Genomic DNA, 13,864 nt, shown 5'->3' with positions numbered 1-13,864 from the left:
GTTGTTCATCACTGGATTGTCTGGTCCAGACTCGATTATTTACATACCTCCGCCATATAGCTAGGATATTGCTGAGTCTGGACCAGAGAATCCAGTGATCAACAACATGGGCATCGGTCTGCGGAGTTGGAACCGATGACGTGACAACCAAGTCAGCAAGCATGACCACCCGATACCATTAGTCGCCTCTTACGACAAGCGTAGAGGCGTTTTATGGCAAGCCTGGGCTGCTGAGGACCTATTCTACCCCCGACCTTCACCGGTCGACAAACATGTACTATATCTTAACGTCTTTTGCTATGAGGCGCACGGGTATCCTACCCGGGACTGTCTGCTCTTCTGGCGGGCGCTCAAAAGCGGGATAGGAGAGAACAATAGTTATTACTCGCCCGTTGAAGATACTGCAGTGTAATATTTTCACTTCAGTATTACACTAGTGTAATACCGCTTGACGTATGACGTCAAAATGGTTCAAAGTTGTGACGTCACAATGCTACTGTTGATGTCGCGATTTTACTAGACCTTGCTGGACTTGAAAGCTGAGAGTCCTCACACTGCAGGCAATTTCGCCGCAGTTTCTGTCAATTTATGTTGGCGAGTAATAAACAGAATACTAAGCTCGCTTCCGTGATATACCATTTTCATTAAACTCGTTAAAGATTTAGTATCAAACTCGCTTTCGCCTGTTTGATGCCAAATCATTAACTAGTTCGATAAAAATGATATTGCACGGAAGGTCGTTTAGTATGCTCTGTATATACAGACTGCTGGATCTTAAGAAATAGCAATGGACGACGGTCACTCGACGAAGGGAGGACATAAAGGGACTGAAATTAAATGAACCTCTAAAACATTTTAACTATGTGTAAAAATACAATATATACACATGCTATAGATTGCCAGCAGCGGACGCTAGATCACCATACTAGGGACCATAGTAACTTCCAGTATATTTGCTTCCTGCATGGACCCTAGCTGGATTTACACCATCCTCTCAGCTGTCGGCAAGGTTCGACAATTTGGCCAAATTATAGTAAGGTTTATTCCGCGGTTAAAAGTACTGGTATGCTGAAATTTACTTTGGATGTTTTGTGACTTACGTACCCCCACAGGAAGACGATCATTTTACAATACTTTAATCCCCTGGATACGACCCACAGTTTAAGCTGCTCGATTAAACTACCAATTATAAAATATTTCTCTATTTCCAAATCATTTACCAGAATTATGTAATAATTCAATTGTTTTTAAAGACGTAATTATCAAACTATCAAACCTCCTTGAGGTTAAAGAGAGCTTGTTGGTCACTGAAATAAGTTATCATTTGTGATGAAATGAACTGTTCGTGTTCCATCTTGTCCTTCTTGTCACAACCAACTCTAAACCCAACGGTCCCCATCATGATTACTATACTGATGCTCTGTGGCAACAAGAGTTGTACAGTCCCCAGGGAGTTGAGACTGATAATACGGTGTGTCGCTGAGACGGACATCCAATGATCGAGGGAAGCAAATACCAGCGCCCTGAGCAAGCAATAGTTACATGGATATGTGCGCTATATAAACATAAATAATAATCACAATGGCAATGCTATCATCTTACCTAAAATCGGGTGTGTGATGAAACCAGATATACCATGGAACAGTGACATAAATCCAAGTGTCTTCCCCATGTCTTCCAAACCCATGAACTCCACGACAACGACCGGTATCAAGCAAAGGTAAAAGCTTCCAAACAGTCCCGCGATAACTGTGAATACCAACATATGTAGGAACGTCTTATAAAACCAAGTGAAGTGATTTACTGTACCAGTGATGAGCAAACCAATCGCCATCAGGTTGTAAACCTTCACATATTTCCGATCGACCACAGCACCCAAACACAATCTGCTCACGAAATCTACAGAGTTAAAAATCGTAAGCAATGTTGCAGTATCTGTCTTCGATATCCCCTTTTCCGATGTCAGAGAAGGTAAATACTCCCCAATGAATATAACAATTATCGCGCATGGTGCAAAACACATTGTAAGTAGAAACAATGGTTTCGTAAACAGCCTGAAGTCAATATTAACTCGCTTAGGTAAAGGGAGGCAGCTAAATTTATTTACAGCTTGCTCCTTTTCTGTCTCATCTGTAAGGGGCGTAGTCTTCTTGGTTCTTTGAAAGGATTCCAGGGGTCTCAGGAGCAGGGCTCCAACCCACATGTTCATGCTGAGGCCAGTAAGGATTAACATGGCTCCTCTGAGGGCGTATTCATCCACGAGGAATCGAATAAGACGAGGAAAGATAATCCCTCCAAGACTGACTCCAGACACTGACATTGTTGTTGCCAAGCCACGTCTCTTCTTGAAGTAATGTCCCAAGATCACAAAACATGGGGGCTGCACCATTGCACTACTCGCACCTTCAACAAAACAGATATATATATATATATGGAATTATTTTACATCCCTCAGAAAACATTAAGGTAAGAAGGAGCCCTGTTTCTCGGCATGCTTGAAGTCTTAACTTTGATCGTAGCCAGCGTTTCAAAAATAGGTTTAAGACGTTCGTAGGTCTACGAAGATTTCGCGAAGAGCTAACAAAGATGATATTTCTATATTAAGCAAAGTCAGATTCAATTTTAACATGTGCCATATGAAGTCGTGATGGGTGCGGCACATATTTAACAAGATAATGAATGTGTCTCTGGGTAACACCATGTGTGGGGCGTGATATCATCCTATGCATATAAAGCACCTCGTAAGACTGCACTATGTTTTCATTGTTTCCATGAATAGTCGTTGAACGATGAACGATATCGTGCAGATAAAGATTATATCTCGATATATATAAATTTAACAGACATTACTGAGAAGACCTTTTGTTCCTAATAGTTGGAACAGAAAATATATTACATTAAGTAGTAAGGTGCTCAGTATGGGAGGCAACTCTTGTTGGCTTAAGAATGAACCTTACTGCATCAAGAGTTATCTCCCCTTTGTAGCCGGCGGCTTCCTTTGTGACAGCAGAAGAAAGAAAACTGGTTCTAGATGATTTTGAATGGGGTGCGCCTAATGCAACATTCCTGAGTCTACAGCATTCAGAACTTTGAAGGATAATCAGTCAGGAGCTGGGATTAAGCACAAAGCAGGTGGAAGGAAGCCAAGGAAGGCCAGTACTTGGTCAGATTTAGAGTAAGGAAAAATTTAAAAGCGTTGAAAATATCAGAAATCAGATGATTGATAGAGGAAGTCCTCTTGAATACAATGAAGCCATCCAGACAACAAATTCAAAGATGTAACTTGGTCAAAACGCGCGGAATGCCCACACCATTGATGAAAGATGCGCCATAAAGAAAGACGTTTATACTAGCGTAGGGTTCACGACAATCAAGACGGAGACAATTTTTTCTTTTCTCATTTTCTAAAATGTTTGAACAAAAAAAAATGACAAAAGATATCCTTAAAGTTTTTCTACTAACGCCCAAAATATAGCCCGAATGTTCACATGCGGGACAAGATGTCATCACGGGGCGCCGTTGTGTATTTTCATAGGAACGAATTGTTGACATCTTAAATGGCCACCGCCTTCCACTGACCCGAAAACTATATGAAGATACGTGGATTTTCCAACACCCCAAAACACACTGCGAACAACATTGAACTGTGGTTGTCGGACGGAAATGTTCAATTCTCAATAACACCTGGAAATTGGCCAACACATGTTTAATCCGTTATTGAGGCCCATAATACATATATTTGGCAAAGGTAAGTGCATACTGAGTATAATTGAGTATAGTTTAGTATAAATTATGATATATGTATTTATTTCTCATAAGGCGAACTTGTGAAATATCTGTCCTCACTGAATTTAAAATGAGAATATAAATGAAAATATCTTTTATCTTTTTCGACGGAGATGTCACAGACTCACAATTAAACAGCAACACAGGAACGTTCGCAGTGTTTACATTCCCACAATGCATATATGTTGTAGAGTGAATGAATACACGTGTTTGTTATGAATGTAAATGAAGTTCCGTCACAACGTGATGTAATTGACAGGTCATCTGTTATTCGATGAAATCGTTAGAATCTCATACGTTGACCGCGTGGGTAAAAAATCCCCAAATAAACCTGTCCTGTGAGAGTACGTACCTATCAGGGACCCTTGAAGGCCCTGGGGTAGGATAGGCCTTCAGCAACCCATGCTTGCCATAAAAGGCGACTATGCTTGTCGTAAGAGGTGACTAACGGGATCGGGTGGTCAGGCTCACTGACTTGATTGACACATGTCATCAGTTCCCAACTGTACAGATCGATGATCATGCTGTTGATCACTGGATTGTCTGATACAGACTCGATTATTTCCAGACCGGCGCCATATTGCTGGAGTATTGCTGAGTTAAGGGTAAAAGTAAACTCACTCACTCGCGTACCTAACAGGATGCTGTGGGTGCAGATAAGATAGGTGATGCTTCTTGCAAATATGGCTGTGACCATTGCAATGACATTCAGCATCACCCCCAACACGACGGTCTTCCTGATGCCTATTGCTCCAACAAGGATGTGCATTGTGAACACAGCTGAAACAAGCATAATTATGTTACACACATGTAAATACGATGACACTTTTTGGTAAATGCGTCAGTACAAATATGTTTATCTGTAGCTGGAACCTGGACGAGATTAGAACTAACAAGATGTGAGTATGTCGTGAAATCACATATGCATAAACATGAACAATACGTTAACGAATAAAGCCAGGCCAATTTTATTTCATGTTTTGCGCCTCCGCTGGGCGTATGTTTTCAAGAATATATCAAAAGAATTTTCCCAGCTAAATTTCTTTTGCCCCATATACACGCTGACAAAAGCAAGATGTTTTAGTACATATAAGGAAAATATTGATTTTCCAGATGAGGACGAAAATCCGTAAAACAAGAAATAAAACTGGCTTGGCCTTACGATGAAATCAATAAATGTATCGTTTCGTTATTCCCGCCGACAGTGTTTTTTCGTTGTTTTTTTTTTTTTTTTTTTTTTTTTTTTTTTTAAGCAGTTCAAGTGGAAGATCATTACAACAGTAAAACAATGCCAGAAGTCAACCAAATGGTTGTTAAGTTACACCGCTGGTGTAAGCGATCGACGGTTTTCTGGACGTCCTGTCAGATGAGTTGCTACCCTCTCCTCCTTACATGCTGAATCGGAATGCCATCTCTGCCTCTCATGACTTTACAAACTTTGTTTCTATAACCACCCATGAAGTCTCGGGTTAGAATTCGTAAGATTTCCAAACCAAGGCCCTAAGTCTTAACCCTTGGGCACCTTTCACAAAGTAACCTGTACTAAGGTTAACCTTAACCTCCCATTCTTTAACAGTGCCCTAAGGTTACCTAAAGTCTAAAGTCTAAGATAACCTTAGTGCAGTGTTAAAGAATGGGAGTTAAGGTTAACCTTAGTAAAGGTTGCTTTGTGAAAGGACCCCCTTATCGCTTAACAACCATGCTTACCTTTGTTTTATTATAACACACTCGTATAAAAACGATTTCATACTTACACGAAATGCTGTATGTGCCTGTTATAACCCCAAATAAGAGAGTGGTTTTCGACGGAGGTGCGTCAAATACTTCAATGTATTCCACGAACACAATTGCCATGCCTTTGCTGTAGCCGGCAAACAACAACACGATCAGGAAGCAACCTAGTGGATGGATATGGGATTTAGAGTATTGAACTTCTTGTCATCGTCAAACAGTACATAACCTCTAGAACCACTAAATCAAATTCAGAAGGTCCATAAACACAAGTACGTATATATATGTATAGTTGTGTGCCTCGGTCTCACTTTCCTTGTTGCCAAAACGTTCGGTCGTCACGTCGAAGACACGGGTTCAATTCCCCTCATGGACAAAATGCGTGGAGCCCATTTCTGATGTCCCCGCCGTGATATTGTTGGGATAATGCAAAAAGTCGAAATGTGTGACTGATGTGTGTGTCTCTCTCTCGCTTTCTCTCTCTCTCTCTCTCTCTCTCTCTCTGACATGTGTGTGTGTTTGTGTGTGTGTGTGTGTGTGTGTGTGTGTGTGTTTCAATACGTATAACCAACAGTTTAATTATGGAGTAAACGTGCCCCATATTTCAGCAATCATCCTTCAAAGAAAAAAGAAAAAAGTTTAAATTTACCGCAAAGTACCACCCATGCCCATCCACGATCAATCGGCAAATGATTGTCTTCTTCGTCTTCTTCTCCCTGTCTGATTTCATCTTGCTGTTCATTTAATTCTGCAGTCAGTTTCTTAGTTTCAGTCATATCGCCATCCTCCTCCTCATCATCATCCTCATCTTTCTCCTCATCACCACAAGCGTTCTCCATCACCTCTGTTTCCTTGTGTTTTCTTCCACCCTCCAGTTGTGTGGCACCGCACGCGATGACAGACTTGGTGCTATCAAACGTTTTACCCCTTGCCTGCATTTCCAAGCCATCCAATTTGGCGTCATTGTCCTCGACTTCTGGAAGACCCACCTGATGACCTCTGCATTGTCTGTTAGTGAACCCATGGGCATTGTGTGTGCTGGTAGACTCCATTATTCGAAACCAGCTTTCTTGGGAGATCTGGACACAGCTGAAGCAAAACACGCATACTATTGTTACGAATGATGTGGTATGATGCCCACTGGAAAAGATTCAAAATTACAGTTAATAAATACTTGCCATCAAAAGTTTAGACTCCCTTAAAACACTCACTGTATATTTGGTATACACATATGGTTTCATCGACAATTTCTCCACAACCTGGGGGACCAGCAGCAAACCGTATGAGATAAGTTGTACGAGAATCGAGCATCAGATTGATGAAATTCATGCGCAAATACGCCGCACTCAGCAATATCCCAGCTACATGGCGGAGGTATGAAAATAATCGAGTCTGGACTAGACAATCCAGTGATCAACAAAATGAGCATCGATCTGCGCGATTGGGAACTGATGACATGTGTCAACCAAGTCATCGAGTCTGACCACCCGATCCCGTTAGTCACCTCTTACGACATGCATGGGTTGTTGAAGGCCTATTCTACCCCGGGACCTTCACGGGTTATATCGTGAACGTTTTGGTATAACATTTTATTAAGGTTTCGCCAATTTCAACGGATTGTTGTCATTTATTGAACTCATTACTAAACGCGTGACAATATCTTTTCAAAGTTACGAATTTCTGTTACAACTAATCTGTTCATGAATAAACAAGGACGAGGCTATATGTACACTAGTGAAACCAAACTTGAAGTATGTTTTACTTCCTCCATTGTCACAAAGGGTAGTTCACAAAATGAACAACACGACATGCAAAACACATAGTCAGTCATAAAGTAGGGAAATATTTATGTAGGGCATAGATAGTAGCAGCATATCACACACACATACACACACACACACACACAGTCATAAAGTAGGGAAATATTTATGTAGGGCATAGATAGTAGCAGCATATCACACACACATACACACACACACACACACACACACACACACACACACACATGAAACCATCCGAAGCACACAATTCCAAAAGATTGTATTCATTATGTTCCCGATTTTAAAGTTCCTGACATCTTCACCACAAAGAGTGGTAGGGGTTTTTTTTTTAAAAAAAAGAACAAAAAAAAACATATTATTTCTTGAGAGCGCATATGTGGCGTGTCTAACAAGTAATCAATTGTTGGACAGAGAAGAGTGCATATTCCTGGTGAACTGGCACTCATGTTGTTGGCATAATTTCTGCATGCCTGGGATAGATCGTCGAAGTCCAACAGACTCACGTGCAATGTATGAGGGCTTAAACCTAACAGACGCATACTGTAACTTCATGATATTGTAACATAGATGATAATAAGTTTTCAGTTTACAGATATATAAAGGCTTACTGATGATTAACGGACGGTGGGGTGGCCCAGTGGTTACCGCGTTCGTTCGTCACATCGAAGGCCTATGTTCGAATTCCCAAGCGGTTAAAATTGCGGGAAGCCCATTTCATTTGTAGACCGCTGTGATATTGTTGGCATATTGCTAAAGGAGGCGTAAAACCCAACTCTCTCACTTAACTGCTAGTCGTATAACTGCATGGACATCACGTGACAGGGAAACTTATTGGGCTGCTATTTATCTGGAAGCATATTTTAACTGATCTGATGAACCTATGATCTTTATAAATGTGAAATGGGTTTTTTTCACCTTAGACTTGTATTTATCAATGAATAACCTATAAGCAAAGCAACCATGTAATCACATCTCCGGCGTGTGCGTATGCATTATCTAGGCTGGAATGTCTGACAAAAATCGATAACAATTTACTGATAACCAGTTGGATTTGTATTTTTTTAACTTCACGACCATACCATAAATTGCTTGTGAAGGAGATGATTTGTGCATTGCAGAGTAGTTGAATTAGGACATCTTGATTAACGATGAAACTGACATTACTCACAGAAGATTACAAGAAAATACATGATGCTATCTTCTAATTAAGGTAAAATATAGGTCGGGCATGGCACTTGACCGAGGAGCTAAAAACAGACAAACGAGAAAGGAATATTTAAGCTTTACGACATCTTTATTTATTGTATCCCTTCAAATTGAAACTTACCGGATTTTAGCCCACACATCAACGACCTATTTGTATCGTAGCTTCATTACATATCCATGTCGAGGGTCAGTGCCCCAACGTCTCGTGCGAACATCAGTCCCCGCTGAAATGCTGCTAATAAACTTTTCCCTGCATTTATACCCTATTTTTCACCAAATCATGTCCTGAGCAACACAGCCCACTACAAGCAGTAAATGTGCTTCAGTGTTGTCTCAAGATGGACAGTCACGTTCCCCTTATAGGTACATGTGGCATGTGTCATCATAAACGTGCGATAAGGCGGCCAGTCGTTCTATCAGTTTATATACGACTTTGACATACTTAGCTATCAACGGTTCTTTTAGACATGAAAGCCCTTTAAGAAACAGGTTAGTATTTATGCTGAAAAGCATGCGCAAATATCGTGAATGAGTGAGTGAATGAGTTTAGTTTTACGCCGCACTTAGCAATATTCCAGCTATATGGCGAAGGTCTGTAAGTAATCGAGTCTGGACCAAACAGCCCAGTGATCAACAGCATGAGCATCGATCTGCTCAATTCGGAACTGATGACAAGTGTCAACCAAGTCAGCCAGTCTGACCACCCGACCCCGTTAGTCGCCTCTTACGACAAGAATAGTCGCCTTTTATGGCAAGCATAGGTTGCTGATGGCCTATTCTACCCCGTGACCTTCACGGGTCTGATATGAAACAAAACTGCAGCGACGTTTTTACCATTGGTGCTTAGCTGTTTTACCCTGGTGTTGCATTTAGAGTGAATGTCTAAATAGTCCTTTCCTTTCAAAAGGTTGACTTGGAGCAAGGCCCTTATACGTATATTGATTCCAAAATACCGCCAAGCTGCTGCAAATATTAGGAATTAACCCTTCGAGCGAAGGTTCCGAACTGCGTATTTGCATGTTTAACCAGTGATAGCACATACACCTCGGTTTATAGCATATACACCTCTGTGAAATATATTGCCTTCACTACACCCCAACACATGTCCTTTGACTATTTCAACGGTTCCAGACATTCTTCATCCTTTGACGGTGATCCTGGTTGGTGTTTTGCTTTATATCGACGTACAAGAGGCTCGGATAGCAATAGTGCTGCGGCACAGAAGGATGACACACCAAGGTACTGGAAACAGGGTAGATAGGATCCGCTCAAATCACGTAATGCCCCTGAAACACACACATGTTCACCAAAAATGAAAACATGATCTAACACGGTCTGATGATGATGTGACGTGATGTTCTGAGGATACTTCAAATATCTTAGTTCGTCTTCAAATATCTAAAGTTTCATGTAGACTGCAACCTCAGGTAGACTATATTCTGCAAAACCCGATTTGGGGTTAATGCTGCATCTCACATCCGTTCAGTTATGTCAAGGTGTGTCAACTCAGTGTAAGAAAAGCACAAGTATGAGGTGTTTTCTGCATTTCTGAAGTCATCAAGCTATCAGAGTCAGAGCCATAATCATTCAGAATCTATGCTACAAACCCACAGTTATATATATCCTACCCTCTAATGTGGGAAGTGAGTCAGTTAATACTTCACACCGGCAATCAAGAGGAGAACAATAATGTGTCGAACAGATTGGCAAGTAACTTTTCTGTGTGACTTTTTGATTGCTACATGCGTATTGCTCATGAACAATCAATGGAGGTTAAACTGAGTCAAAATGAACTGATATGATTGTAATATGCAGGGTACATTACCTAAAATTGGATGTGTCAATGCAACTGCCAATCCTTGGAATAACGTTGTAAATCCTATGGTCTTTGCCATACAGTCGATTCCCATGAAATCGACTATAACCAGTGGAAGAAGGCACGGGAAGGCACATCCGAAGATACCAACCACTACACAATAAGCTACAAGAAGAGGATATGTGGTATAAAACATTATAAACTGTGATGCCACTCCTACTATCACAAGACCAAGAGCCATAATTTGACAGACACGGAGATATCCAAGATCGGCTACAAAGCCATAAAACAGTCGACAAAAAAAGTCTAGAATTCCAGAGATGAGCAACAGAAACGCTGCATCTGACTGACTGTATCCCATTTCATTCATCAGTGCAGGGAGGTAGGTTGGGACGTGTCTCACAACAATTCCAAACTGAGAGAATACCATAATCAGAAGAAACATTGGATTCTTGAATAAAGAAAAGTCAAATGCTCTGAACACTTTCACAATGTTTCTAACGACGGCAGATTTTATGTGCTTTCGATCATCGACGCGTGTGTCCTTTTTAGCTGTATCCATCTGTTTGGGCGCGATTTTTGGAAGACTCACAAGGTCTGGATGACTTGAGTATGCCGCTGTTTCATATTCGGAAACAGACGGTCTTTTAGAACCTTCAGAGTATGCTCTTTTTCTGAAGGAATCATCGTCGCTTTTTGAATCAGTCAATTTATTGCAGGTGTCGTTTACAACAACATCACAACTCCTTGTACTTCCAGTGTGAATATTCTCTGCATGTGTTCCTACATGGTGTGGCCCAGTGGCATTTTCATCTCTGATGATCTCTCTCACTTCAACATCAACGCCGTCAACTGGTTCTTCACGAGTGCCACTGGGCTTCACTTTTCTTTCATAGAAATGAAGAGGTCGATATAGGGATGCCCCTACCCACATATTCATTGTTAGACCTGCGTATATAAGCATTGTTCCTCGTATCCCGTATTCGTCAAGCAAATATTGAGCAAGTACTGGGAATACACTTGCTACACTCAATGCTGTACTTGCAGCTGTTGTAGCCCGACCTCGTCGTTTCTTGAAGTATTTTCCAATCAACACTAAACCCGGCGCGTGTACCATTGAACCGCCCATGCCTATAACAAAAGGATGGATACTGTGGGCATGTGTATTTATGAAGGTGGTATGGGTGATATTGTTGATATTGCCTGGGGAACGATATCAATATTGGTACATACAGTGCCACTTTAGGCAATCTTTAGGATGTGTTTGTCTCAGTGTGGTTCGCAAGGGCAAACTTTAAGTGCGACATCGAGATCAGAGCGTGATCCCGATGGAGTTCAAAGAATGGTTGTACCTACAATATACAATATCATCTTAGAGTTGGCCGAACACTATAGCCATCCACCACCCTCTTCCTAGAAGCTTTTCGAAAATGCATCTCGTAGCATTAGACATGAGTTATCAGAGGACCTATTTCAAAGGAGCTGTTTTTACTTTTCCTGCTATGTAGTGTATACAAGACTGAGACAGGGACATACCTGAAAGAACACTGTGAACACATATGATGACCAATATGTTCGGGGCAAAGGCGGCTGAGAGAATTGCTAACACACTGAAGAGTCCGCCCAACATGACTGTCTTCCTAGTCCCCACAAACTCCAGGACAACGTTCATAGCAACCGGTGCTAAACGAAAAAAATCCATGACAGTACAAGAACATATTCATATAATACGACCACTGTACTCTAGTCACAATCCATCAATAAGACATAAGTTCGATACATAAAGCATTTTATATGTTCTAACAGGTTGCAGGTGACCTTGTATCCTAAAGATGAAGGGAGTGAGTTTAGTTTTACACCGCAGTCAGCAAAATTCCAGCTATATGGCGGCGGTCTGTAAAAATGGAGTCTCGACGAGACAAGCCAGTGATGAGGAGCATGAGTGTCAAGCTGCGTAACTGGGAACACGATGACATGTGTCCACCAAGTCAGCGAGTCTGACCACCCGATCCCGTTACTCGCCTCTTACAAGTATAGTCACCTTTTCTGGCACGTAAAGATCAAGATAAAACAACTCACTGAGGAATGTGAAATGTATTTTATGACTATTAAGAGAGGATTTATCTTATCCCTTTCCAGATATGTTGTATGCCTGTGTTATATCACAATATATACGTTAACAAGACAAGAAATTCGTAATTGTTCCGGTTGCAAAGTGATACTACCCAGCTTTATTTCTGGATTGCCATTAAGGACACTTAATGCATATACGGTGTTATAATACTAAATATAATATGTGTTACAAGATAATCTGATTTATGTATATCGTACACAAACAGTATTATCCACAATAACTAAACACAGAAAATTAACATTACTTTACAAGTTAAGGCCTACAATACAACAGCTTTTTTGTATCTTTGTTATAGATGGGCATTAGCTGCTATCGGTCTGCTTACACATAAGGCTGACGGTCATAGCTCTTACTCCAAGGATAAGGGTTGTCTCCGTTGTAGATGCACCAAACATCTCAAGGTATTCCACAAAGAACAGCGCCAAAGATCGGTTGTATGCACCCATTAGCATGGCATTCAGAAAACATCCTGGAATTAATATATTTATTACCATTCTTATTATTTCTGTAGGACAGTGGGGATTCTCATGTTGGCATAAGCTGGGCTGCCTAAAACCGTACATTGTGTGCTAAACAAAACACAAGGGCACAATTATTATTCATAAAAACTAAAGAAGGATATATATATATTTTTATTCAGACCTCCTCCCATGTTACGATAACAAAGTATACGAATAAACCTGGGAAGGGTTAAGGAAGAATCAGGTGTTTCTTTGTTTCCTCCTGACAGTATATACATGTTTAAATCATATCCACCATTTTCTTACTTTCATGCAAAATACGTTTATTTCATTTGTCAATGACGTTTTAAGACGTTTCAGTGTCACCCCTACCAGGAGGATGTCAGCTGGAAAAAAATATTACCCGCTGGGATGGGAACCGCCAAACTCTCCCGAGAAGGCGTCATAATATGACATATATAGTCAATAGCGACCTTATCGATCCTCAAAATAAAACAAAATGATAGATTTGAGACGTTCAACATGGCGGTAAGATAAATACGTTGAGAACATCTATGAATAATACAGTTGGATGTACGCCGGGTAACACTGTCAAAACAAAGGCATATCACCCTTGAGAGAAGCATACAACAGCATACAGTATGGAATCGTCATTGTATACGTACCTCCGAGTATCGCCCAAGCCCATCCTCTGTCTATAGGTAGTGTTGTCTTGTCATCTTCAGGAGGTTTTACTTCAGTTTCCACACTCGCCCCTCCATCGTCATCTGCATGATTATTTCTCACTGCCATAACTTCAAAAAGACTACGGGTAACAATACACTCTTTCCCTCTGTTGTCTCACCCTTGACTAAGAAGACCTGTATGGCAAGTCTGTCACTAACTTATTAAGGCCTAATGCAGCCTATGTACATGTGATCTAGAGCTCTTATCAGAGTGTAGATGGTCT

The 13,864-nt window shown here is 40.9% G+C and overlaps 2 protein-coding genes across 2 annotated transcripts in view; both read right to left on the bottom strand.

The window, feature by feature from the left end:
- Positions 1-8,834, bottom strand: part of LOC137282073 (uncharacterized) — a 25,015-nt gene extending 16,181 nt beyond the window's left edge. Inside the window, exons 1-6 of the mRNA XM_067813816.1 lie at positions 8,626-8,834; positions 6,167-6,606; positions 5,541-5,684; positions 4,420-4,566; positions 2,072-2,403; positions 1,277-1,420 (exon numbers count right to left, since the gene is read on the bottom strand). Coding sequence (XP_067669917.1) covers positions 1,277-1,420; positions 2,072-2,403; positions 4,420-4,566; positions 5,541-5,684; positions 6,167-6,569 — 1,170 coding nt within the window. The 5' untranslated portion in view covers positions 6,570-6,606; positions 8,626-8,834. The remainder of the gene's footprint in view (positions 1-1,276; positions 1,421-2,071; positions 2,404-4,419; positions 4,567-5,540; positions 5,685-6,166; positions 6,607-8,625) is intronic.
- Positions 8,574-13,864, bottom strand: LOC137282480 (monocarboxylate transporter 5-like). The gene is made up of 5 exons (XM_067814236.1): positions 13,581-13,864; positions 12,780-12,923; positions 11,857-12,003; positions 10,330-11,451; positions 8,574-9,790 (listed from the first exon to the last, which is right to left on the bottom strand). The coding sequence occupies exons 1-5, from the start codon at positions 13,705-13,707 to the stop codon at positions 9,618-9,620; spliced, it is 1,713 nt and encodes a 570-aa protein (XP_067670337.1). The 5' UTR covers positions 13,708-13,864; the 3' UTR covers positions 8,574-9,617.

This window comes from Haliotis asinina, chromosome 4, assembly GCF_037392515.1.
Source record: "Haliotis asinina isolate JCU_RB_2024 chromosome 4, JCU_Hal_asi_v2, whole genome shotgun sequence".
Taxonomy (NCBI): Eukaryota; Metazoa; Mollusca; class Gastropoda; order Lepetellida; family Haliotidae; genus Haliotis; species Haliotis asinina.
The sequence above is the reverse complement of the archived record's forward strand: the minus strand, read 5'-3'. Positions and strand labels throughout refer to the sequence as shown.

Excerpts from the sequence above, each read along its gene's own strand:
- LOC137282480 (XM_067814236.1), bottom strand. The coding sequence starts at position 13,707 with ATGGCAGTGAGAAATAATCATGCAGATGACGATGGAGGGGCGAGTGTG. Across the intron at positions 11,452-11,856 it reads TGTTCACAGTGTTCTTTCAG|GCATGGGCGGTTCAATGGTA; the intron begins GTATGTCCCTGT and ends CTTTTGTTATAG. Across the intron at positions 9,791-10,329 it reads ATTGACACATCCAATTTTAG|GGGCATTACGTGATTTGAGC; the intron begins GTAATGTACCCT and ends TGTGTGTTTCAG.